This window comes from Diadema setosum, chromosome 1 (assembly GCF_964275005.1).
Source record: "Diadema setosum chromosome 1, eeDiaSeto1, whole genome shotgun sequence".
In the NCBI taxonomy this organism is placed as follows: domain Eukaryota; kingdom Metazoa; phylum Echinodermata; class Echinoidea; order Diadematoida; family Diadematidae; genus Diadema; species Diadema setosum.
Genome location: NC_092685.1, coordinates 31,559,439 through 31,586,152, shown reverse-complemented (window position 1 = coordinate 31,586,152; position 26,714 = coordinate 31,559,439). Strand labels below are relative to the sequence as shown.

At 38.7% G+C, this 26,714-nt stretch overlaps 1 protein-coding gene across 1 annotated transcript; it reads left to right on the top strand.

Moving 5' to 3' along the window:
* The first annotated feature begins 66 nt into the window (after positions 1–66).
* LOC140229775 (cilia- and flagella-associated protein 36-like) lies at positions 67–24,324 on the top strand. Its single transcript, XM_072310012.1, has 10 exons — positions 67–364; positions 10,191–10,378; positions 11,435–11,499; positions 12,205–12,309; positions 13,417–13,634; positions 16,095–16,242; positions 17,750–17,817; positions 20,253–20,406; positions 20,813–20,990; positions 23,984–24,324. Exons 2-10 carry the CDS (start codon positions 10,279–10,281, stop codon positions 24,085–24,087), a joined length of 1,140 nt encoding a protein of 379 aa, XP_072166113.1. The 5' UTR covers positions 67–364; positions 10,191–10,278; the 3' UTR covers positions 24,088–24,324.
* Positions 24,325–26,714: the final 2,390 nt, after the last annotated feature.

The following is a 26,714-nucleotide window of genomic DNA, read 5'->3' as shown; positions in this document are numbered from 1 at the left end:
GTGGGGCTCTGGAGAGATTCACTTGTGTGAAAATAACAATCAGTACATCGTCACGTGTATTTTACTGCAGGAGAACGGAAAACTGAAGAAGACGAAGACCGACCGTTGTCCAGCGTGCAGCAACCATAAGCCAATATATCCTGGCTTATATGAAAAATTATCCCACTTAATAATCAAGAAGGGCTTGTCAGCATCTGCATCAGATCGCCATGACGGTAGGACGGATGTCTTGCCAGTTGATGCACAATCGCTAGCTAGCTCCCTCCGTCCGTCTTGATCGGGCCAGACACGGCCGAAAACGACTGAAGAATACACTTAGCTGAGCCGGACCGATGGAGAAACGTCTGGTAGCGTGCGACAAACGGTAGTGTAAATCCTCTAAATTCCGAAATATGTCGCTACTAGCACACATGTAAGGAGCGAGGTGGTGATCTGATGAAGGGCTTGGCTGTAATTTAACGAGAAGTCACCGCTGAAATCCCCCAGAACGGTGAGCAAGTCAGAGAAATATCCGGCAAAGATGACTCACCGTCGCGACGCAAGCATGCTCGCCACCATTCGGCGAACACATTCAAAATTTTGTATACAATCCGAACTGCGAATGAAGGGCCATGGGCACATCTCACACGAGCTAGGAGGGGGACTCTACTGTTCGAACACACACAAAACGTACAGTGACGTACACACAGGGAATACGGGGCTTTCAAGGGGTCTTTCAAAGTTCCATACGCATTAGTCAAAGCACTGGCCAATCACAGCTGGTAAATTTGCATAAATTGTTGTGAAGACATCGAACATCAATCGTTCACCAACAATGATTTTTGTGCGCAACAGGTTGTTTCGGATCGATCAAAGTCAACAAAACTCTCGGATCCTTCTCACAAACAAAATCACTGATACTCAATATTCTGAATGACAGAAAGCAATTGACAAAGAGACATATCCTTGTACCTACACTACCTTTCCTTAGCGAGCGATAACAACAAAACTGAGAATGCCCATGGCCAACTAAACGTACCGTTGTGGTAAATTGATTTTGTCTTGAAGTTGTAAGTGAAGAGGACAGGTAACGATTCATTCAAATATTGGACTTTAATCAGTGATTATGAACACATTTGTCATTGTTTGAGTGTAGAATATCATAATAGCATATCACCATGTACTTGTGTTAGCCAGACAGCTTAGAATGTGCCGGATATTCTGGACATTACCTTAATGGTAATAATGAGCCTACGAAGGCTTATTGATTTATGTAGGCAGTGCACAAGCTCAATTCAGTGGCTCTGCATGCCTAGCCTATCTTGATATTAAACTCATCAATCGCATTACTCTTTAATTCGTATCGATATGAGTAACACAGGGATGAATGATTACAGAAGAAACCGAAAATACAAACACTTTTTTTTTTTACTAATAAAGGTAAATCATACCCCTCCCCCCCCCCACACACACACACATGACACAATACATACATGCATGCACAAACAACTTGTTATATTCACATTGTTATATTGCCATTGTGGTGTTGTATTTTGATGTAAGATTTCAAGTCATGAAGGAATACTAGTACTTTGACTACGATCTTTAGTGCAACTCATGTTCTCTTTTTTTATATGCCAATTTTTAATCAAGGGAGCTTGTAAAAAATAGTAAATGTCACCCCACCCCCCCCCCAAAAAAAAACAAAACAAAACACGAGCACATGCTCTCAACGTACACTCAACATTATTCACTCAAAATAAACGAATTGAACTAATGGTAGGCCGAATGGTTTTCTTCATGGAACGTCATTCTGCATGAATATGACTTAAGGTTAAGAAGTTCATTTTATTTTGCTATTTTTCTAAACGAAAACGTGTAAAATTCATGATAAACAAAATAGTTCCAGGATAGTTGAAACATGCAGGTGCGGAAAGAATTTCCGCCTCCCTGGTACAAACGAGTACAGGCCGACTCGGAACTAGTCCAGTCTGGCCCTTTGAGTAGGGGTGTCCTCAATCCCGACATAAAACATAGAGCTCCCGATTATGATCCCTTTACAAACCTGACGTAAGAGGGAGACATACCAAACCCCTCCGAAACGCACCCTCACAAGACAAAGTGAGGGTGCGTTTCGCTTTATTTTGAGGAGCTCACGTGCCCTAGTTTTTACCCATCATCTCCCTCTTTCCCTCGTTTTACTCTGTCCACTATGACATGCAGTATAGTCTCCTGTCATTCATTCCACGCTTTCTTTCCTCTTTCCCTCTTTACACGAGAGGTGTCTCGTGTTTGTAATGTGTTTGTATGTACTACGTCTCTGTCTTCCCTTTACTTTATTTGTCTCGTTTTATCCGTTTTGCAACTACAATACAAAAAGTCCGGTGTTAAATATGAAACACCGAGCTGGTGTTAAATTTCCGGTGCTCATTCATGGTGTTAGATTAACACCTCCGGGTGTCATTTCAAAATTTAAACTTGTTTTTTGAATAGTTTCTTAGTTACTGCACTTCTTGTTAATTTTGAACTTCAACAAGACGATAAAGAATTTTCCGATAAAGTACTTGATTTTAAAAAAAAAATATGTAAATACATTTACACCACAGTAACACCAGTTGGTGTGGTCCCCTACTGAAGCTGGACGGGTGTTATGCCATTGAAATTAACACCACCAATATCAAATCAACACCATGCGGTGTCATTATTGAATTAACTCCAGCGCAGTGTCAAAAATATCACCAGCCACAGTGTCAAATTAACACCACGAAGGCGAACACTTTTTAACACCGTCACAATACATTTTCTACACCTGTGGGTGTGGTCCTCGATTGAAGTTTGATCGGTGTTAGATTTAACACCCATGGTGTTAAATCTAACACCGATGTTTTTACAGTGTACAGTTTGTTTGTTTGGTTTGTTTTTTTGTTGTTTTTTTTTATGAGGGAACTGCAACCTACAGGCTGTGCTATCTATATAGTATTCCTTTCCATTTCCAACCATTTTTCTGTACTTGTCTTAAACATTGTTAAAATTACAAAATTACTATTGATTGTTCATAGTTTGTTTTTCATTGCATTGTTGTATCATTTGTATATGTGTGTTCAAATGTAATCTTGTGTTGGAAATGAAATAAAACAAAACGAAACGAATTGAATCGAATAGAGATGAAAAATAGGAATAAGTCAACAAAATAAACAAATATCTCCATTCTATTGCAAATTTCAGCCTTTATTATATTTCTTATTATTAGTGATATACAAATGCAACTCCCCTTCATCTTTTTATTCACAACAGATAATTCCTATTGTCTTCTCTTTAATACATTTTTTAATTGATATAATGATATTCTGTGGTCAGTATATGAAAGACAAAAAGAAAGCGAATAAATTCAATTTAAATTTATTTTCATATTTCTAGATGAAAACATACATCAAATATAACAAAACTAAAAAATAATACATGATATCCAGCTAATTATTGCAAACATAATTATAGAACACAGTGGTCGATCTATGAAAGTTGGAATCTGAGAATGAACATTGAAGAAATAATTTATGATGGAACCTACTTAGAAGCAAGCTTGTCGAGCGTAGGTCCCAATTAAAATCGAGCGTAGAGATGAGGAGCACGGGTACAACAAATGACCGAAACATAGAAAAAAGAAGAAGAAAATACCAAAAAAAAAAAAAATACAAATATTCAGGGATATAGCAAATTCTACTCTAATGTAGGTTTGGGGGTCGGATAAGCCTCATGCTGCAAGCGGATGGACCGTTGTCATTCTGGCAATAATAACAATATGAGTCAATGTATAATGACAACGGTAAGGTTATAGACAATAGTTAGAAAATTATAGATGTCGTGTCTTCAGAAGAGACAGGGAAGTATTGAGAAGGGAAAACGTACACCTGCAAATCAAGAAAAAAAAATCATCAATTTAACAACCAGTTGCAGTGCAGTGAGAATAAAAATACCAGCTGTTACCAACCCCCAATGTCTTTAGAGAAGGAATATTACTATGAACAGAAATTGAGGCAGAAATTGAGAGCGCAAACAGCTGGGCTCAAGTCTGATTGAACATGACAACAACCATACAGTACCGAACAGCGGGATAGACCTAAACAATATAGAAAAGAATTTCAATGAGCTTAATTGATGTAGTTATTCAATTAGTACTGTCTTAATTTGCATTTAAAGGATGATAGTGATAAACAACCTATGAGCTATGGGGGGGGGGGGGGGGGAGAGATCGTGCCAGTATTTCGCCCCGCATATACTATACATTATTGTTTCTTCTCGAAAATTGTGCGAGTACGCGGAAGGTGATAAACGTCTCGTGGGCGGGTGGGATAATTGTAAACTGAGTGGTTTCTTTTGAACATGTGAAGAAAAATATCAGGAGGACCATTCATGGAATATTTATACACGAAAATGCCTAGATTATAATCGAACAAATCAGTCAATTTCAAGATTTTATTCTTATGAAAAATTTCATTTGTATGAGATAAATATCCGGAGTTATTGACTATTCTGTTAGCGCGCGTTATTGAAGAAGGAAAAGCGAATCAAGCAAAAATTTTGACGAATTACCCCATGCTGGAATTCCATAGTTGAGGTAAGGCGAAATCATTGTTGAGTATATAATTTATAGTATATATATGTGTGTGGGAAAATAATCTTTCAGCTTGTTTAAATTTCCTATGTTTCTGGACAAAATTTTACTTAAATACTACAATAGTTAATGTGGGTTTTCCAGGATATGTCACTATCAATATAAAGTCCGAGCAACTTCGACCTGGTTTAGATTGATACCATTAATCTTGAAATAATCAGGAACAGAGTGCAGAGAGATGTGTGGATGATATTTTGCTGCATTTGCAAGCGCTCAGGGTGATTATCACACATTAATTCTTTAGCTGGTATTACAAGGATTTATATGATTTATATAATAATAAACTTATTTCAAGTGTAAAAATGGATGACAATATTTTTTGCGCTACTTTCTTTTCTAAGTCCCTTGACGCACGCAGCTCGGAAAGTACTTTCAGCACTGTACAATCACATCAGAAAGGATGGACGGAATATTTTGTGTTAGCTATAGGTTCTTGTTAACAGATCATCGCATTGTTAAAGACATTGTTTGCATTTGTATCGGTGCTTCATGACATTTCACCTTTTCACCTGTTTTCACGAATCGATTATGCTATGGAATTATTTTGTATTATTTGGATATAGAAATATGGAAATGAAATAAAATTGTCATTGTTAGACCTATAGTTATAACATGCATGCACTGGGGATACTCTCTATATATAAATCATATAATTATATCAAAGAATATGTAGATTTAAGGAGGTATAGACGAAGGAACGGATTAGTTGATAAGAATGAATGAATGAAAGAATCGACACATATTCTCATACACAGGAAATTATAGGAATACATTAATGTCAATAAAGACAAAACAAAATGCAATTTCCAAAAACGTATACTTCTGCCCTTCATTTATAGTCTACATTGTGAAATATGTAACGGGAACCGATAAAGAAAACAGATCACTCATGATAAGTATTATCACTTGTAGATCGTGGTATGTCTTCCTTAGGCTTGAAACCTATTCATTTAAGCAGATGATTTCCGGTAGGATGATTTTTTTTTTTTGTCACGCCTTTTAGGCGATTCTGGTTCTGCTCATGGATGCTTGGATCATAAAAACACTAATCTTAGCTCGCCTTATGAATAGCTCAGATATTTTTCCAGAAACGCGCGGTCTGTTGTAATCTCAGAATTAAAACATCATACTGGAGATTAGTACAGGGGGGCATTTCATTCAATTCAATTTTATTTCCATTTCCATTGAATCAACAGAAAAAATATATATACAATACATTTTCAGAACAAATTTATAACAATTTCAAGGAAAACGTACAAGTGGTCACGAGTAACAACAGAATTTCGTTTCTGAGGTATATACCTAATATGGAAATGGAGGGTCCCACTTAAAAAGCAAAGCTTGTAGGGTATGGGACTCTCAAAAAATACGTACACAAAGTCAAAGAAACCAATGTCAACTGACACGTTATATCGGACTGCAGTTCATATTCTCATGAAGGAACCTGTCGGATAAAATATCTGACAAGTCAGTTATATCCGACAAGTTCAGAGAAATCAGCCAATCAGACTAAAGAATTTCTCTGAACTTGTCGGATATAACTGACTTGTCAGATATTTCATCCGACAAGTTCCTTCATGAAATGCCCCCCTGAAGTTAACGCAGGCAAGCTTACTTTGCAATCAAGATATTCATATCCCTATTAGGAAATGGGGAAAATTCTAGCTGAGAATATGAACTGCAGTCCGATATAACGTGTCCGAAATACAATATAATCTGCGTGACGTCTCCTTGACGGACATCACCGACAATAATTATGTTTTAAATCATCGCAGCCTAAAAATCCGAGATGACTGTTATAACGAGCACCAAAATGTCCGCTCCAAACTTACAAGAGGAGTAATATTTGGGCAATTTTGTTGTCTATTAAAATGGTGCTTATAACTACGGGAGGACAGTGATTACTATTGCTAACGATTTCTCATCAGTTTGCCAACCACATATCAAGAGTAAAAACAGTCGTTAAAACACCGCAGGAGCCCAAAAAAAATTACAATTAAATTTTTTTTGGCTCCTGTGGTGTCTATACAACTGTTTTTACTCTTGATATCTATTCATTACACACCGACGCAGAACTTTCATATATATATATATATATATATATATATATATACATCACACACATATAATATTGGGTAATTTTGATTGTCAGATAAGCCACGGTGCATTTATATCTCTATGTTAAATTGACATATTGCCCGTATTTCAGTATACTAGTTTGCTGTATAAGTTAGTACATGTATATTCGACCTTTATACGTCACTGTTATTATCAATACAATGTATAGGAGCATAGGCAGGAAGCAATTAAAGAGTGAGGAGTCAAGAGTCTGTCAAATTGGGTAGAACATCACAGGTTCATCCTGTGAAGTACAAGCGCGTTGATTTGACCATAGTACAGTGAAGGAGAGAAAATGTATAAAAGGTATAAAGGTATAAGGCCCCATCCATTTCAAGCTTCATCGCTCACGATGGCGGTCTCCTGCATTCAATTATCTCTGTTATTTACTGAAAAATACAGTATATTTCATTCTATGTTTCTGTGTATGGTATTGCTCAATGCAATTGCTTATGTGTATCTTTTAGTGTACTGATACTATCGTTTTATATCACTGCAATTGTTATTCTCTGTCTTTGTGCTTTTGAAATTTGTATTCAATTTGTATTCGATAGAAAGCAGAAATAAATCGAATGAAAATCAAATCAAATCAAATCAAAAAGGAAGGTTTTACAGCACTCATCAAGCTTATACACAAAAACAGTACCGACCCACATGATTCACATGTATTTGTACTTTATTGCATTAGGCCTGGTCTCTCACGGACATATTAAGTGAAACAAAGACCGACTTGCCTCCTTCATCCCAAAGTGGTCATTGACCTGTATGTTTTATGACATTATAGACCTGATGGTCATAAGCGAAACTAAGACTAGTTTATATCCTTAAAAAAAAAGACTTAGTGGTCATTGACCTGTATGTATTGGGGCATTATTATAGGCCTGATGGTCATAAGCGAAACTAAGACAATGGTTTATCTTCTTAATCTAGAAGTGGTCACTGACCTGTATGTTTTATGCCGTTATAGGCCTGGTCCCTCATGATAGGTGAAACAAAGACGAGCTTGCACCCCTCGCCTAAGCAGACACTCCACGCCACACACTCGCTAGGAGCAGCCAGACTCTTCTTAACCTCTGAATCACCTGCCTCGATTGTGGAATGTTCTCTACCAGAGAACTGTAAGTTCTGCCTGTACTCGTATTTCCACCCTTTACTAACATCATGTGCTATCTAAGACATAATCATTATTATTATGTGTAGTACAGGCTGTGACGACGAAGAATTTCATCATTGTGCTGGTTATTCACGTTATTCTCTGTTCGAAAGACTTCAACTTGAAGCATTTATGATAATTTGTTTTTCATACTTTATTACTTTATATTTCACAATGCACATGTATAGTTGTCCACCCAACAAAATGATATCATCTGATCATTATTGAGTGGAACATTCGGAAGAATTATTGTGTGGGAGTATCCCCCCCCCCCCAACCATCTATGAAGGGGAAGTCTGTTTATTGGGAGGGAATATTCCCGTCCAACATGAGGGAACTGAGGCATTTTTTTTTTTAATTATTGAAATAACGAATCTGGTCATGGGCGGAGATCGCAAATCCGCGGATTTTTTTTTTTTTTTTTTTGGGGGGGGGGGGGGGAGTGGATCGTCCCCATCGATTTTTAACATTCAGTGTTCTTATATATTTCTATTTTGTTAGCATTCTTTTTGTATCTGCGAACTTGCAAGAGTACACATTTTTTATTGAAAATTTGCAAATATTCCATCAAAAGTGTGTACCAAACAGATTATGAATAAAAAAAAAAAACAAATCTTAATTCTAAATTAAAATATGCAAAAGCGCGCTCGTGACCCTCCCCTTCGGACCACTGAACTTAGACAGTGAAGACGCGCACACGGATCAAGATCTGACAGATACTACGATATAGCCATTTACAATGTCACTTTAATAGTATTCTTACTTTTTTTTTCATGGTAATATTTGCGAATATTTACCCATAGTGTAACAAAATCGCTGAATTTTTATTCTAAAAATCCAAAAGCTTCTTCGATCGTGCCGGAGCTCTTTCGGTCCACCTCCATGAACGTATAGTACACAGTGAAAAGACCAAGTAGTGACAAATCATGATTTAGTCGTTTACATTTTTTTTTTATTGAAAATTGTGCACATTTTCTACAAAAGGTGGCACCAAATCGTTGAATTCTAATTCTAAAATGTTAAGCTCCCTTGTGGCAGGAGTATCATACCCTGAGGCTGTCCCACATCCTCCCCTCGTTCTGTCGCTGAGTTCCTCCTCCCCCTCCTGAATTCTGTTTACTGCCATAAAAGTATACACATTAGGCTCCTTTTCCCACGCGAGGGTTGTATTACTCATTTTTTTTTTTTTTTTTTTGAAGTTTGTCAGTTTGGGTAAGTCTATGGAAAGGGACCGAGGGTGATTGTATCCAAACTGGGGAAATTTTGCATTATCAGAAAGTTGAATTTCAGCGTTCTGGTGCACAATTTTGGTGAGATAAATTTTCGATAGAAAAGAAAATCTTGGGAATTATTGTGGGGAGGCAAAACGATACATTTACCTGAACATTTTCAACAGTTCCATGGGGGTGTGGGAAGGGATCATACCCATCCCCTATAGCTCCCATACGAGGAAGCATTTGCATTTTTAGAACTGAAACTAAATGATGTCACATAGACCCTAGAATTTTCAATTTAATATTTGGGAAATAGTCAATCAAAAAAGTGTTTTTTTTTTTTTTTGTATTTATTAAGGGGAAGGGGAATTGATTGGAAAGGGATATCCCCCTGAGAGTTTTTTTTTTTTGCTTTTTTTTTGTTGTTGTTGTTAGTGAAATGACAAATCTGGTTTACACTTTTGATGAATATTCGAAAATTTGTCCATCTCAAAATTGTACTTAATATATTATAACCATATTTTGACACAAGTCTTGGTATTATCTCAAGCAATGATGTGAATGTGTGTGTGTGTGTGTGTGTGTGTGCACTTTACTTGTTACAAAAGCACATGCAATGCATCTCATTTGGTACATTCAATTAATTCTTCACTTTAATTTTGCGCATTTTAACACTTCCCCCCCCCCCAAAAAAAAAAAAAAACAAGAACAAAAACAAAAACAAAACAAAGCAAAAAAACAACAAGACAAAACAGAACAAAACAAACAAAACACCAAAAGGGGTTTTCCCCTGTAGAAAGAAAGAAAGAAAGAAAGAAAGAAAGAAAGAAAGAAAGAAAGAAAGAAAGAAAGAAAGAAAGAAAGAAAGAAAGAAAGTGCTCAAGGGGCCGTAGATCCGCTACTGCTCTGAATACGAGTTGTATATTAGAGCAGGGATTCTCTTTCCACCTCCTATTTCTCCCAGAGTGCTTCCTCCTTGATACACCGTACATTATTGTGCAGTAGGATTACTCATATGGCATTCCATACTCTCTTTCTATGACCAATTCATTAGCACAGCAACTACAAAGCGTCCTTAGAGTTCGGCTGGTGGTTGAAATATTTCGTGGTATCTGGCTTCGGAACATCTTCTTTGAAGCACCATGGCAGACCAAGAATGGGTAATGGACGGCGTTGTCGGTTTCTTGCACAGTCCAATTTGGAGGGTGCCTATTCTCTCGTACATCGAACAAAATTGCATCGGTAATTATGCGACATTTCACAGAGTTCTGCATTCGAATTGACATGGTGGTGTTACATTGCAACACTGTGATAAGGTCTGCATTTACAGACCGGTAGCTGGTATGCCATTGTATTGTGTACTGCGTGCAATTGCAATTGGAATGGACAGTGCAAAGTAAAGTGCATAGCCTATAGCCGCATTAAATATTGCATCACACCTACCCTACCCTTTAGCTAGGGGGCCTTAGCTTACCGGCCTTCAGTGGGATTTATGCTTCTTATAATATATTTTTTAACTTCATAAAAAAACAAAAACAAAAACATGCTTACATGTAGGTGTGAAATTACAAGGATAACTTTCGGCATGGCACTAACTACTAGTACATAGACTACCTGCAGTCACAGTAGAAATGCCTATCCTCGGCCTCGCCTCGTCCCCAACAGATTTATTGTTGTTGATGCACCATTGTTTAACATTAACAACTTTAATGTATTTTTAGACTCAGATAAATTCTGAATTATGATAAATGAAATAATGATAGGCCCTTTCATTATTTTCCCCTACTGTTTTTCCAGATGCCCATTTACCAGACAGAAAAATCTGTCTGTCTGGAGGAGTTTTTTATCATTTTTACATAGCTATTAATAGGAGGGGATTCCGTGAAGCCAGACGTAGTCTCTGCGGAACATATCCCCGACGACAAGATACAGCTAGACCAATCTTTTGGTCAACCAATTTACTTGTGTACACCCGTGTCAAGTGGGGCCTTTGTGGGCTAAACATATTGTCATTATTGTCAAAAGGCGAAGCAAGATTTAAACCCCAGCCCAGACCTTCTGTTCTCTAAATTCTAATCAAGAGCCTTTATTCACAATACCACATACAGTATTTCCATTCACATGAAAACAAAGCAAAAAACAAAACAAACAAGAGACAAACAAATGCCACGGTTCTCTGCTGATATGTGGTAGGAGTTTTCGGCTGACAAGCTGCCCCAGATTGCCTGTGTCATACATCATGTATGTAATCATGTTTGAAGTATTTGTGTCAATGTACGTGTTTATTTTATGTTACAGTCTTCAATCCAGGAGAGGATAATACTGATGCCTACAAAGAAATTCACAAGAAATATGAAATGCTGGTAAGCCATTAATGTACCACTGACTTCCATCATGACGTGTACTACTTGTGTTTGTGTAACCAGTTTATGCAAACCAAGATATTAAAATTTGTTTGACTCATGTTGCATGTCATAGTGCTGGACAAATGTTCAACTTATAGTTTAATAAAATAATGATACAGAAAGGGAGCTGAAGTTGGAGTTCTTTCTGTTTGTTTATATTATTTGCTGTTTGCATTTTATTTTGTGTTTAAATGTCAAAATCATTTTCATGGAGAAGAATTACCCTAAATGTTGCATTTTATTTGCTGCAGTTGAACAGATTATATCTTTAACTGCTAAGGGACATGTCAAAATTATATAGCATGACCATCTTCTCAAATCTGCTTGGATCATATTGATTTCAAGATACAAAGAGTTAGACCCTAGTTGATCATCTAATCTTGCAAGTATTTTGACTGAAATCACTAATTTTGTGATGTCATCAAACACAAACCAATGGGAGAGTTGCAAGTTGATGACATCATCACCTCAAATGGTATGCCTTATTCGTTGCAACCACCATTTAATGACGATATGTGAAACTTTCAAATGTCATGATAATTTTCTTATTGCATATCTGATTTGGATGAAATTTTGCCATGTTGTTTTGAGGATTGTTTGCAACCCTAACTGCAAGTACGTGGTACTAAACATGCTCTTCCTCCCCCACTAAATTTGGACCAGGTGGACAGTCTACTGGAGAGCTTTCTGGAGGACCTTGGCATCAACGAACGTGCATTCCTTGATGTCTGCCAAGCATTCAAGAGTAAAAATTCTCAAGCGACAATTGTAAGTGTCATTTTACTGTAAAAACAGAAATTTTTACATGTTGGACACTTTCCCAAATTCTACGAAGAGATAAGATTCGCGAAAGTAAAATGCACATGAAAGCTCTTTTCTACGCAAAGCATTGAAGGCCAGTGCCAGTTTGTGAATATTTCATGCTGCGACAAAGTCCACCAGCTCCAATTCACAAAAGTTTCATGCTGTGAATGCTTCTGATTTTACAGTATTGAAGCCTTTCAAGCCATTGATAGGATTACCCAAGATTTTTTGAACACTTACAGTGCAATATGCCTGAAATTCTCATGTATAATAAACATGACTTCACAGGATCTAAGAGGTGAAGCATACATTTGGGGATACATGAGTTCTAGGTTCAAATGTGAGTACCATTTGTGTCTGTGAAGGTATGTGAATGAAATTTGCTTCTGTAAAATTTCAACGTAAATTACACTCTTTTCAAGATTTAGATATTCCAATCATCAAGTGTACAAAATGTGCACATGTATAATTGAGACAATTTGTCTTTTTTCAAACTGTGTGTACTAGTATTTGTGAAATGTCATTTAGACATTTGTAATAAAATTTGCAAATATCTGACTCACTGTGTGAAGAGAATTTTTAGGAACTACATTTGATAGGACGATGACTATGCTTTTGTATAATGGTTGCAAATTTGTGGCATACTATCAAGGCTACCAATATTTGCTTCTTCTGTTTGAAAGCTGTTAGTGCTTTTCAATGTGGTAAGCCATAATGTGTACATTCCCCCTCCCCTCCCCTCCTCCCCTCCCCTCCCCTCCTTTCCCACTCCTTTCCCACTCCCCTCCCAACTCCTCCTCCTCTCCCACTCCCCTCCCACTCCCCTCCCAATTCCTCCTCCCCTCCCACTCCCCTCTCACTCCCCTCACCTCCAACTCCCCTCAACTCCTCTCCCACTCCCCCTCCCCTCCCACTCCCCTCCCTTCCCCTCCCTTCCCCTCCCCTCCCCTCCCACTCCCCTCACCTCCAACTCTCCTCCCACTCCCCTTCCACTCCCCACCCGCTCCCCTCCCAATCCCTTCCCACTCCCCTTCCTACCCAACCCCCACTCCCCCTCCCTCCCCCTAACAGACTGTGCTGGAGCAGGTGTATGCGGCCCAGGACTTTGAGACCTTCAAGGTCATGATGACCCAGAAGAATGTGGAGCTGGAGCTACAGGCCCTGACCCTGCTGCAGCAGAGGAGTGGCCAGATCCCCAGCATCCTGAAGCCCGGGGAGGAGACACCGGTAGAGCACTCCAAGGCAATGGTGGACAATGAGGAGGAGCGCATCTTTCAGGAAGTTATGCAGTGGGTTTTTCTTCTCATTTTTGTTTTGTTTTGTTTTGTTTTTTACCTCTGCCGAGGAAGGAGGAGATTAAGTGATCGTTGGTGTTGGTTTGTCTGTTTGCAAAATGACTCAAAAAAATGTAAATGGCTTTGAAAGAAACTTGCAGGAAAAATTGATAATGACACAAGGAACAAATGATTCAATATTAGTAGTGATGCGAGAATTTTTATGAATTTTTGAAGGATTTTTGATCATTTTGCAAATAGGGTCAATGAACTTGGGAGTAGAAGCTGCACGTATTTGAGGTTTCACACGCACTCTAAAGCATGTGCTCTGCTCGGGAGATGCGCCACGTAGCTGGTAGCTGATGACATAAACAAAAGGCTTCTATATTCTGAAATTGGGCGATTTTCAACACGCATGTATGGATGGGTGGTAATGAGCTGCTTGGCAGAGGTCTGCACTCTACAAGTGCTTTTCTAGTTTTAAATTGTTTTGTTTTCACATGCATGTGAAAGCCTGTGGTTATGGGATAAAGCTCAGAACCCTTCAGCATGATATCTTGGATGGGAATTCTACATTTTGAAAGAGTTGTTATACCCCCGCAAAACGAAGTTTGAAGGGGGTACTGTAAAAGTGAATATTTTCGCGCGACTAATTTTTCGCGCTAGGCCGGGTCAGAAGAGTTTCGCATGTTTTTAATTCCGCGGAATCAAGACATCACGCACAGGAACGTATGGCAAGCAAAAATATTCGCGTGTTTTTATTTTCGCGCTAGTTTCTGGTTGCGCGAAATGCGCGAAAATTTCAACACCGCGAAAATTTCCACTTTTACAGTATATAGGAATCAGTGGACGGTCGGGCGGTCGGGCGGTCGGTCCGTTGCAAATCTTGCGTCACGAACTACTTCCTCAGTTTTCAACCGATTCCCATAAAACTTGGCACAGATGTGTGCCTTGGGTTGTAGATGTGCAAGACGTATTTTTTGACAGTACCCAAAAGTACGTTGCCATGGTAACGGCATATTATGGGCAAAAATGGGTACAAATCTTGCGTTGCGAATTCCTCCCACAGTTTTTGATCAATTTTTATGAAATTAGGTACAGATGTTCATCTGAATATGTTAATGTGCAAGACACATATTTCCGCAGTGGCAAAAAGTGCGTTGCCATGGTAACGGCATGTTATTGGTAAAATATAGGGCAAAATGCTTCATGGCAAAACTGCTTCATCAGTGTTCTTCCAATTCTCATGGAATTCATATTGAATGTTTGTGTTAGTATATAGGTCAGCATGACACATTTCTTGACAGTGACAAAAAGTATGTTGCCATGGTAACAGCTCACATATTATGAGCCAAAATGATGGAAAATTTTGTGTTGCAAACTACTTCCTCAGTTTTTGCCCAATTTCCATGAAACTTGGTACAGATGTGTGCCTTTGGTTGTAGATGTGCAAGACGCATTTTTTGACAGTACCCGAAAGTACGTTGCCATGGTAACGGCATATTAATGGCAGAAGATCAAGGAAAGATCTTGCGGATTTAACTACTTCCTCAGTTTTTTGACCAAAGCTTATGAAATGTGGCACACACGTTGATCTTGGTGGGAAGATGTGGAAGACATATTTTTCGGACGTGTCGGAAGCTGCGTTGCCATGGTAACGGCATATAAATGGCAGAAGATCAAGGAAAGATCTTGTGGATTGAACTACTTCCTCTGTATTCGACTGAAGCTCATGAAATGTGGCACACACATTGGTCTTGGTGGGAAGATGTGCAAGACATATTTTTTGGACATGTCGGAAGCTGCGTTGCCATGGTAATGGCATATTAATGGTGGAAGATCAAGGAAAGATCTTGTGGATTGAACTACTTCCTCAGTTTTTGACAAAAGCTTATGAAATGTGGCACACACAACAGTCTTGGTGGGAAGATGTGCAAGACATTTTTCAGACGTGTCAGAAGCTGCGTTGCCATGGTAACGGCATTTAAATGGCAGAAGATCAAGGAAAGATCATTCCTTGGGTAAGACTGTCGTGGCGGGGGTATTAATCACCTTAAGTGATATTTCTAGTTTTATCCGCTATGTCTCTTGACTGAACTATAAAAAAATGGGTGCCTGGAACTACTTGGGTGATGATAGTGGTAGGATACTCATGGTGGGGAAAACAGTACAGTGTTAATCCTAAAGATAGATGGATCCAAAGATGGATAGATATGGCTGTATATTTATATCAAAATGCCAACTCTTGGTGAAATGAAAGTATTTAATACCAGGTTTTCTTATCCTTTAAGTGTGGTGATGGCATCTTGTACAGTGATGCAAAAAGTGTATTTTAAAATGTGAAATGGGGCAACAACTGCTCTCTAAAAAAGTTCTAGCGAAGCAATCAGGTGTGGACAAGCGATGCACATAAGACTTCATCTCTCTGTGATTTTATTGTGGTATTGCTCCACTCCTGCCCCCTCGCCTTTCAAGGAAATCCAAAGAAGAATACGATCAGATGGTAAAGAGCAAAAAGAAGACCAGTCATGTGAACCCTGCCATGGACAAGTCACTGGCCACGGGCAAGGAGGTGCAGCAGCTTCAGAAGCAGAAAGAGAAGGAAGAAGAGGTCTTACAAAAGGCAAGGGATCAGTTCCACTCTAGGCCCAAATTCACTAAGGTTATTTAAACCTGATTTTAACTTAGACCATGGTACAAATTTAGACAATGGTCCAAAATAGGTGTGAAATAGGCGTACCTTTGACATGTACGTATTGATGTGCGTTTGTTACTAGACGTCTGTTGGTGTATGCAATCTGTCAGTCGTATTTAAGTGGAAGAAATTTGCATGAGCCATGGTTTAAATTTGTACCACCTTTGTGAATTCGGACCTAAGTGTGTGTGTGTTTGTGTGTTTTCTGTTGTTTAACTTACATTCATTTTAATGGTAAAACATAGTACTCTTACGGGCTATAAATTTACCTTTCCCCAGTTTAAATTTGCCAGCAATATATCAAAGAGCTCTACCAAAAAACTTGTCTGGCAGACACAATTTGCCAAGATATTGAGATATTTCTTGTAGTATTTTGACATCGCATATGTGTGACATAATAAAAGTCAGGTTACCCATTTTTATTCAGAAAGTGCCCTCCCCGCTCAGTAGAGGGTATGCAGAATCAACAGTTCTGCAGCCATACAAGAACTATGTTTTCACTTTAAAACATACTAGTCCTGTTGTGTTTTCATTATTATCAAGTCTGAAATGGATACAGTACAAAACAATAATGTCGTTTGTATTGTGCTCTTTCAAACTAGAAGTTGTTTCACAGCACTTTACATAACATCATAGCAGCTGCTGTATACATATACTTCATTGCACTGCAATAGAAAAAACAAAAAACTCATATCTACTTAATTTCTCCTTGGCTTATATTAATCCAAACCAATTATGAATCTAAAAACAAAAACATGTCCTGACAATGAAATACAAAAGCCTCTGTGTCTTAGCTACCAGACATTATTTTGGCCGTCTATTGATTTGCATGTAATGCACAATATCTTCTTGATTGCTCTTTCTGGAATTGTCCTGATTTTGGGATCGTCCTGATTTTGATTGGGGAATGTTAGCAGCCCTCCATGTAGTCACTTTTCAAAGTGATGCAAGGACCTTATACAACTTAAAGGAGTTGTAAAAGTGATCCAATTTGCAACACATGTTAGCCTGCTGTCTTGAAGTAAAGTCATGCACCATCAATTCATTTAAAAGAACACCTTCTATCTATTCTCACTATGGAAAGAGATTCAATCATTTACATTTACAAATTTTGTTATGGTTATTTACAGCTGTCATTAAAGCGAAGTAAAGTTGGGATATGATTGTGTTAACTCTTTGCAAGATTTGTGAATTATGTGCAGTTTACATTTGCTAAAATCACCGCATATTGAATGGCACAGATACCATATCCTGATATCAGTTTGGGTATGTCTGCATTTTTGCCACATTCCAAACTGCTCATGATGTAAACAAGAATATATAAAAGATACTACAATTCAAAGAAGAGAAGTCTGCCTTCATCAAGGAAGCAAAATGTAGCCTGAATTATACTCAACAATTTGTTTAGTTGTAGCTGAATTTTATTCATCCACAGACTCTGAAATTAGCCATTTCTGACAGTTCATCAGGAAAGTCAAAGTCTTCAAAACCTGAGGTAAGATAGTCTTGCATTTCGATAAATCTGTATAAATCAATGTAAACAGTTGTTTACAGCCATTCCATCTTTGAAAGAAGATGGGTTGATATAAATGGTTTGAACTGAAAATCCAATTGAGTATAAGACCAACTATGAGCGTAATTTTCTCAGACGTTCTTGTCATCCATATTCTAACAAATGCTCTAATACTTCAATTACAGTCTGTGTGAGTAGTAAGCATGAATATGATGCTAGGGATGTTTTAGTACTGCGCTTCTCAACCTTTTTAGCTCACCTGAGCCAAAGGCTCAAGTGAGCTATTGCGATCGCCCTTCGTCCGGCGTGCGTCGTGCGTAAACTTTTTACATTTTCATCTTCTTCTTGAAAACCCCAAGACCGATTTTCATCAAACTTGGCAGGTAGCATCCCTAGGGGGTTAGGAACTCAATTTGTTAAAATGGGTACCATGCCCCACCCAGGGGGCCCCCAGGGGGCCCAAATGCCCCAAAATTAAGGAATCTGTAAAAATCTTCTTCTCTAGAACCAGAAGTGATAGAGCTAAGTTAGTTCTATGAGTTAGTACATTGATGACTGTAGTTTCAAATTTGTTCATGGCAAAATCAGGGGTGCCCCCCTTGGGACCCAGGGGAGGGGGGTGGGGAGGGGTTCTAATGGGGCCTAAATTGTACATTCTCATCTTCTTCTTGAGAACCCCATGACCCATTTTCATCAAACTTGGCAGGTAGCATCCCTAGGGGGTTAGGAACTCAATTTGTTAAAATGGGCACCATGCCCCACCCAGGGGGCCCCCAGGGGGCCCAAATGCCCCAAAATTAAGGAATCTGTAAAAATCTTCTTCTCCAGAACCAGAAGTGATAGAGCTAATTTAATACTATGAGTTTGTACATTGATGACTGTAGTTTCAAGTTTGTTCATGGCAGAATCAGGGGTGCCCCCCTTGGGACCCAGGGGGGGGGGGGGGGGGTGAGGAGGGGTCCTAATGGGGCCTAAATTGTTCATTTTTATCTTCTTCTTGAGAACCTCATGACCCATTTTCACCAAACTTGGCAGGTAGCATCCCTAGGGGGTTAGGATCTCAATTTTTTAAAATGGGTACCATACCCCACCCAGGGGGCCCCCAGGGGGGCCCAAACCCCCAAAATGAAGGAATCTTAAAAATCTTCTCTAGAATCAGAAGTTATAGAGGTAAGATAATACTATGAGTGAGTACATTAATGACTGTATTTTCAAGTTTGTTCATAGGAGATCAAGGGGTGCCCCTCTTGGGGGCAGGGGGGGGGGGGGTTGGTTGGGAAGGTCCAAATGGGGACCTGAAATGTACATTTTCATCTTCTTCCTGAAAACCTCATGATGTATTTTCGTCAAACTTGGCAGGTAGCATCCCTAGGGGGTCAGGATCTCAATTTATAAAAATGGGCACCATGCCCCACTCAGAGGGCCCCAGGGGGCCCCCAATTCCCCCAAATTAAGGAATCTTAAAAAATTTGGGCCCTTATTGTACAGTTTCATCTTCTACTTGAGAATGCCCGATCAAATTTTGGTAGAGCTGTGAATAATTTAGATTAGTGACTGCGTGAAAGGTGAACTTGCGATCCTCAGGTGAGCGCTAGACCCGCGGGTCTCTTGTTTAATCTGAGGTCTGCTTGGGCTCCTATATTTTTTTGTTTTTTTTTTATGCCCAGTTCAATCCAATGAGAATCTTTTTTATATAATTTTTGGCCAATATCCTGACCCATCTTGTATGAGAGCTTTGCAGCCCATGAGTTGAGAAGCACAGTTTAGTAGACATGTAGGTCAGGCAACCAAGAAGCCTTAATGTCAGTTTCATGACACCAAGACTCAATGTACTTGCAGTGTACTGTGAAAAGCAGAATCTGTGCAATGCTTCAACGTGATTGATCATGGCATAGGTGTAGCCATGGCAGCTACATGGCATATATTAGTGCTTAACACTGGCACTGGTCCGACGGTCCCAGACTGTTAAAAATCACTATCGGGCTAGTAACTTTTGGGGAATTTCCAAATTTACTGGTCAGACATCACCAGCAAATAAAATTTAACATTGTCAAGGCCAGTTGAAAAAAAGATCAGGACCAGACAGTAAATATTTTATTGCAACTGATTGTCAAATTGCCCAACATCAACATAAATAAGCACCAGATTAATCAGTGATAGTTAACATGATGCAAGAATTTCAGAAAGTGAAGGACCAGTAAATTTAAGGTTCAGACCAGTAAAAATGGAAAACTTGGTATCTACTGGTCTGACAGGGACAGGATGGGCCAGTAGAAAAGACAGTTAGTGTGCAGCCGTGCATGTATGATATATTTGATGCCCAACAAACTGCTAACAAGTCCTAGCATTGAATGGCCGTTTTGTCCCCCTAATGCTTGTCATCCATTAAGAAGGCTTCCGCCAGCAAGTCATCATCTTTAGCCAGCCTACCCAAGTCCCCCACACCGTCGTCAACCAGCACCGCCAGCAGTGCCTCGTCTGCCAGACCTCTCACTGGCCAGGAGGCCGCAGCCAACTGGTTGCTTAGCGCCAAGGCAGAGGCAGCGGAGAGCAGCGGGCGATCGGATTCCCGCATTAGCGTAAGTCATGCATGCCGAATACAGGATATTACAGACATGTCCTGCTTCTCACTTCGTATTTCTAACTTCTTGTTAATGAAGAAAAAAACTCAAACAATCTCATTTACTTAAACAAGGATATTTTCTGTTATTGTTGACTGTGTAATGCTTTACCCAAGCTGCTGTCTGCGGGTTCATATCTGAGAAGATATCAACATGTACACGTGTGTTACACTTTATTAATTAGATGATAAATTCAGTCACAGCACACATGGCTTACCATATTCCTGATATGTTTAAAATTTTGAAAAGAAAAAAACAACAACACCTAAACAAATGAAGAAAACTACAAAACTTTCCTATCTCATCCATCTTATTACCTATTATCCACCCTTCTCCCTCCCCCCCCCCCCCATCCTCCAACCAGAATCTGTCAAATGCGGATCCCAGCGACCTTGAGAAGCGGGCGCAGTATCTGAAGCAGCAGCGCGACATGCTGATTGCCAGTAAGAAGAGTGCCCGGGAGAACAGCTTGGACGAGTTCGAGAAGCGCCAGACCACCGCCAGACCAAAGTCGTCTCGGGTGGCCAGACAAGCCATTCAAGGTGTGTGCATTTGTTTATATCCATGGTTCATCCATACTTGTTGCCTTTCCTTTGCAATTCCACCCTCCATTCGAGTTGAGAATTAAATGTGTCCAAAATTTGAGATATCTCAAGCTAGGACATCACACGAGATAAGAAAGTAATGGATTTTTTTTTTCTTTTCTTTTTTTTTTGTACAAGTTTCATATGTTTTCACCTGTAAAGGGGTATTGGTTGCAACCACATATATACTAATTAACTGTATGTGTTACTAATTCACAATTTTTTTTATGAGTCCAGTACAATATGCGAAAAATATTTACTCTGGATGATCCTGATCCCGACATGAATGACCTCCATGCGTATGTACAGTATGTCCCCCCAAAAATTACAATCAGATTTTCGCATTGATAACACCCAATATTATCAAACCGTCTTAAAGGTAGGGGATACCTTTTACAGAACTCCCAAAATGCAGCAAAACATTAAATATGAACCTCAGGGGACTTGTTTAGGCCACTGCTTAGAAATTTGGAAGTCAACAGTTATCTACAATTTGAATAATGCACAAAACTCAACTACCCAGTAGTTTTGTGTGTCAGCCACACTTAAGCCTTTTTGTTGCAGTCTTCTGTATTTTTTTTATGCCTCCGCCACGAAGTGGTGCTGGAGGCATTATGTTTTCGGGTTGTCCGTCCGTCCGTCCTTCCGTCCGTCCGTAATGAATTTTGTGGACAAGGTAACTATCGAAACCTGTTGAGGTATCCTAATGAAACTTGGCATGTATGTGTATTAGGGGGTGAAGTTGTGCCTATCAACTTTTGGGTGCACATGCTCAAGGTCAAAGGTCAAAAAGGTCAAGGTCAAATATATAAAATTTCACTATTTCCACCATATCTAGTGAATGCCTGAAGAGATTTTCTTGAAACTTAGTGTATACATGTATTACCCAATTAAGATTCTCTGGTGAAAGTTTGGGTCATGAGGTCAAAGGTCAAAGGTCAAAAGGTCAGGGTCAAATACATAAAATTTCACTGTTTCCACCATATCTATTGAATGCCTGAAGAGATTTTCTTGAAACTTAGTGTATACATGTATTACCCAATTAAGATTCTCTGGTGAAAGTTTGAGTCATGAGGTCAAAGGTCAAAGGTCAAAAGGTAAAGTAAAAATATTAAAACTTCTTTTTTTTTCTCCGTACCTTGGAAAATTGTTCAAGGTATCTTCATGGAACATAGTATATACATGTACTGACTGGAAGTGATTATCTAGAGAATGTAGGGTTCATGGGGTCAAAGGTCAGGGGTCAAAGGTCAAGTGCAAGACTTCAAAATTTTACTATTACCCTCATATTTATGCAATGCCAGCAGGGTTATTTTTTTACACTTGGTGTATGCGTGTGTAACCTAATAGAAATTCTCTGGAAAGTTTTTTTTTTTTTCTCTTTTTGCCTCAAAGGTCAAAAGGTCAAAGATCAAGTGAAAGTGCTGAACTAACTTTTTCCTCCATATCTCGGAAGTGGCTCAAGTTACCTTGAAACTTAGTACATATTATGCATGTTCTACCTGAAAGTAATTATCTTATGAATTTTAGGGTCAAGGGCCAGATGAAAATGGTAACAATTTACTATTCAATTCAGAAATTGCACTTTTTCTCCACACCTGTACCTTGAAAATTACTCAATGCCTAAATGTATGAATGGGTCAAAGTCAAGTTAAAGTCCTTAAATCCCTAGATACATGCTCTCCTATTCATCCAATTAAACCTACGTCAAGGAAGGTGAACATTCAACACATTTGTGACAAACTTGTCATTCCAATATTTTACCAATTTTGTGAAAATGTAATCACACAGTGTCCACATGTACTATCTAGACCTATTGGGAAAATCATGCATTATGGCGGAGGCATACCAGTCGCCAAAGCGACATTTCTAGTTTATCTATAAACACAAATCTAAAAGTATAAGAGCTGATGTAATAACATATAGAGTGTGTGGCAAAAATGTATAGAAATGTTTGTAAGTTTTGATGAACTTTCTTCACAAAATATACATGATGGACACACATGCAGTGCACGGGTCTGCAAAGGTAGCCTAGTAATGTACTGGAATTTACGGTGAGCCCCGAAAAAAATTCAATTCAAAATCTAACGGTCAATAAAAATGTACTAAATGTTACCTTCCACTTTCAATACTTTATGGGAGTTTCTAAAATGATACTCTCTTCAACATACCACTGTGTTTATACAACTCTTCATTTAAGCCATGCAAATGGGATTCCCTACCTTTAATGCTACTTCAGGGTCTTGAAATACAGCATTTTAGCTCTATTTTGCAGAAAACTCAATTCAATTTGGTTAAGTGGTCACAGAGAAATGTGGATTTTTGTAAAGCATGTCATGAGTCTGATTCCTCCAAGTTTAGCACTTGGATGCTCTTGGAACTGCATATTAATGTGTGAACATAATAGACAGAACTTGGGAGGAAAGAGATTCCTGACATGCTCTACAAAATTCCTCATTTCCCCTTTGACCACTGAAGCAAATCGAATGGGGTTTTCTGTAAGATGTGGGCAATGAGTTATATAGTTTCATGCCCTGAAATTGTATTTGGATTGATTCACTATTTTTAAAGTTATCATTGCGGAGGGTACCGTTGTAATTTTTTGGGGGACATATGGTATATTAATGCAGGATTGTGTAATCGTTTTATGTAGTAATTGCAGTGATGGATCCAGAGGGGGGTGCAAGCAGCGCACGCCCCCCCCCTTTATTTTTCGTTAAAAACAAAAGAAATAAAAAGAAAAAAAAATGAAATGAAACCCGGAAGTGGCACCAGAAATATTAGTTGCGCCCCCCCTTTTTCAAAATTCCTGCATGCACCCTGCATTGAATTGTACTTTAAGGAAAAAAAAAAAAAAGATAACTAGACAAATAAAGTGTATATGTGTGATGAACAAAGGTTGACTGTGTCCTTGTCTGCCACACGTTCTCTTCCATTCTCCTCCCTTGCAGGGGATGTCAAACCGGAGCCGGAGGCTCAGGTCGACGAGAAGAAAATGGCGATGAGGAAAGCCCTTGCCCAGTGTCTGAAGAACGAAGTCATCGACAAGAAGTAGGGAGAGATCTCGTTTTCCCCCACTGGGTGCCAGGCTCGTAGTCTCCATGAGAAAAGTGCAAAGTGGTATCTTATCTAAGAAATGTGTGTAGATAGTGTATTGTGCTGTAATCTTATGGCAAGGACCAACTATGTTGGTTCTACCTAAATGAAAAAAAAAAAAAAATACATGTTGGTAAACTGACAGGGTTCTTTGTCACCATGTCTAGATCATGAAGCAAATTGTAGTCTGAACCATTTTTCCCCCCATGAAGGTGAATTGTCATGTGAATTAAAACTCTATGATAACAAAGGGAAGTGTAATCACTAATGATGTGCTGCCAATAACTGTAGAATGACTGATAAGTGGATTTTGACCAAGCTGTGGTCAGATAGAGAAGTAGGGACAACTGAAGTGCTCGACCAAGGTATGCCTTTTTTGCTCTATCGGATAATACAAGTAGATGAGGATACTGCATGCACGAATACTGACATATGCAGATGGCTTTCCTTTAATTGAAGAAGTTCGCATTTGTCTTTTGCATCCGAAGAGGAATATGGGAAATCTATGTGAGCATTTTGATTAGTGCAGATATTCTTGTATTTGTTACTCCCCTCCACCCTCCACCCCCCCCCCCCCTCCATTACAATTTCACAAATACATACCCATTATCCCCCAGCACTTACTAGGACTTGTTGAAACTGAGATTAAAAGTCTTAAATTCATTCTTATGTCTTGTTCATTGTACGATCATAGATGTGAGTATTGTTAAAAGTAGAACTATCTCACACTGCAAGTTTAAATGTCAGTGCTACCGTAGCAGATTTGCGTGGATCTTTTGTTGTTGTGTATGTGTACACTCTGAAATGAAAGCATTTGAAATAGTATGCACTGCCACGAAGATGCGTCAGAGGTTTCCAGACAAATCATGAACAAAGTTAGTTCCATGGCATTGTGGCTCTTTCCAGACATGAGGCATACACAGCTAAGAATGTAATGCACATCGCCAAGTCACTTCTAGAACTTCTTTTGACACACTTGTCACAATTTAAGTAGACTTTTCAGACAGTTAAAATCATTTCCAAACTAAAATACCACGCTCATCATCAAAACAGTACAAACCACAAACAAACAAAGCCAGTGCAAAACTTCAGAAACTTGTAGAAAGAGATAGCTAACAGCTTTGCCTTTATTAAACAATCATTTTTTTTATTATTATGATTTTGGCAACCGACATGTATACTTTTGTTGTTGTTTTTGTTTTAATTAAAAAACAGACACCAAACAAACATTAATCAAATCTTTAGTGTAACCCACGCACGGGGTCTTCAGTAACATTTCCTACCATGTACCAGTAGTAGTCCTTCCTGTGTGAAATAGGCCGGAACTTAAGCGTGAACAACTTTACATTGCAAAACTAATATGCTATTCTACAGATACAGTAGAGATGCTTTTAGGGAAATGAAAATGAAACAAAGCAAAGGGCACACACTTGCCCCAGATTTAGGGTGTTGAGTGAATAAGAAGAGATATCACCACAAAAATAAATCAAACTTGTCTTGCAGTGTCCAGCATCCTCTGTGTGCTACAAAAAGTGGTGGCAGGAGGTAGTAAAATGAGTCCTCTGGATTTGATAACTAGTGACCAAGACTAAGGATATGCCATAAAGTACTTTGAGCACCTTGACCCTTTGAAACAGTACTAGTTACAAAACAATTACCATTACTGCTCTTTGGTTGTTTCCAAAAGAATTCATGTGAATCAAAAAAGGCCGAAAAAAAAAAAAAACCCACAACTGTTTTCAGGCTGCTTTGGTTACTTTGAGAAGATGAGCTTGTCACATTTCGATTAGCAAAGAGATTCGAAATTTGTGTGCGTAAATTCTCTTGAGACTCACAGTCGTGGTAGTTCTAATATTTAAGGGGATTCCATCATTCTGACACGTACTGTTTATTTCAGCAAGATGTTTACCTTTCATTATCAGGGCGTGATCAGTAGTATTCATGGTTCAGCCAGCATAATGCACAAGTTGTGTTGTGCCATGTACCAAGATTCATATTCAACAGTATGATTTAGAGGGAGCTTTTTAAGTCCAGTTTGAGAATATATGTATATTTAGTATTTTCTAGAGATATATTGGGTATGAATAGCCCTGTTCTGTATAAGAATTGACATGTTTGTGTCTGTTCGTGGTAGAAATTGTATTGAACAATAGAAATGATGGCATAATGATGAATGAAAGTTCTAGGTACAAATGATACCCAGTATGTGATGGCAGTATGTGATGGAGGATGTAGTGTTTTGAGTAGGCAGGATAATGTGAGAATGAAAATAAATGAATAAACGTGATGGTGCATGTATATTAAATTGCAGTGTTTTCATAAAGCCTTCTCTCAGCACAGAATAGTTTTATTCTGATTTTATGTTAATTTTATACTCATTCACTCTTGGTCTTTCTCACCAGCACCAATTGTCTATGTTTCCATGTATTGATATGATCATGAAACTAGAATGTAATTCAAATTTCAAGCTCAAAGATTAAGATCCCCCCCCCCCCTTTATTTCTTTAGGTCATTGTTGTACCGTTGCTCATGAATGCCTCCAAAATCATGCCTCTTTACACTTCATTTAATAATGCAATGCAACAA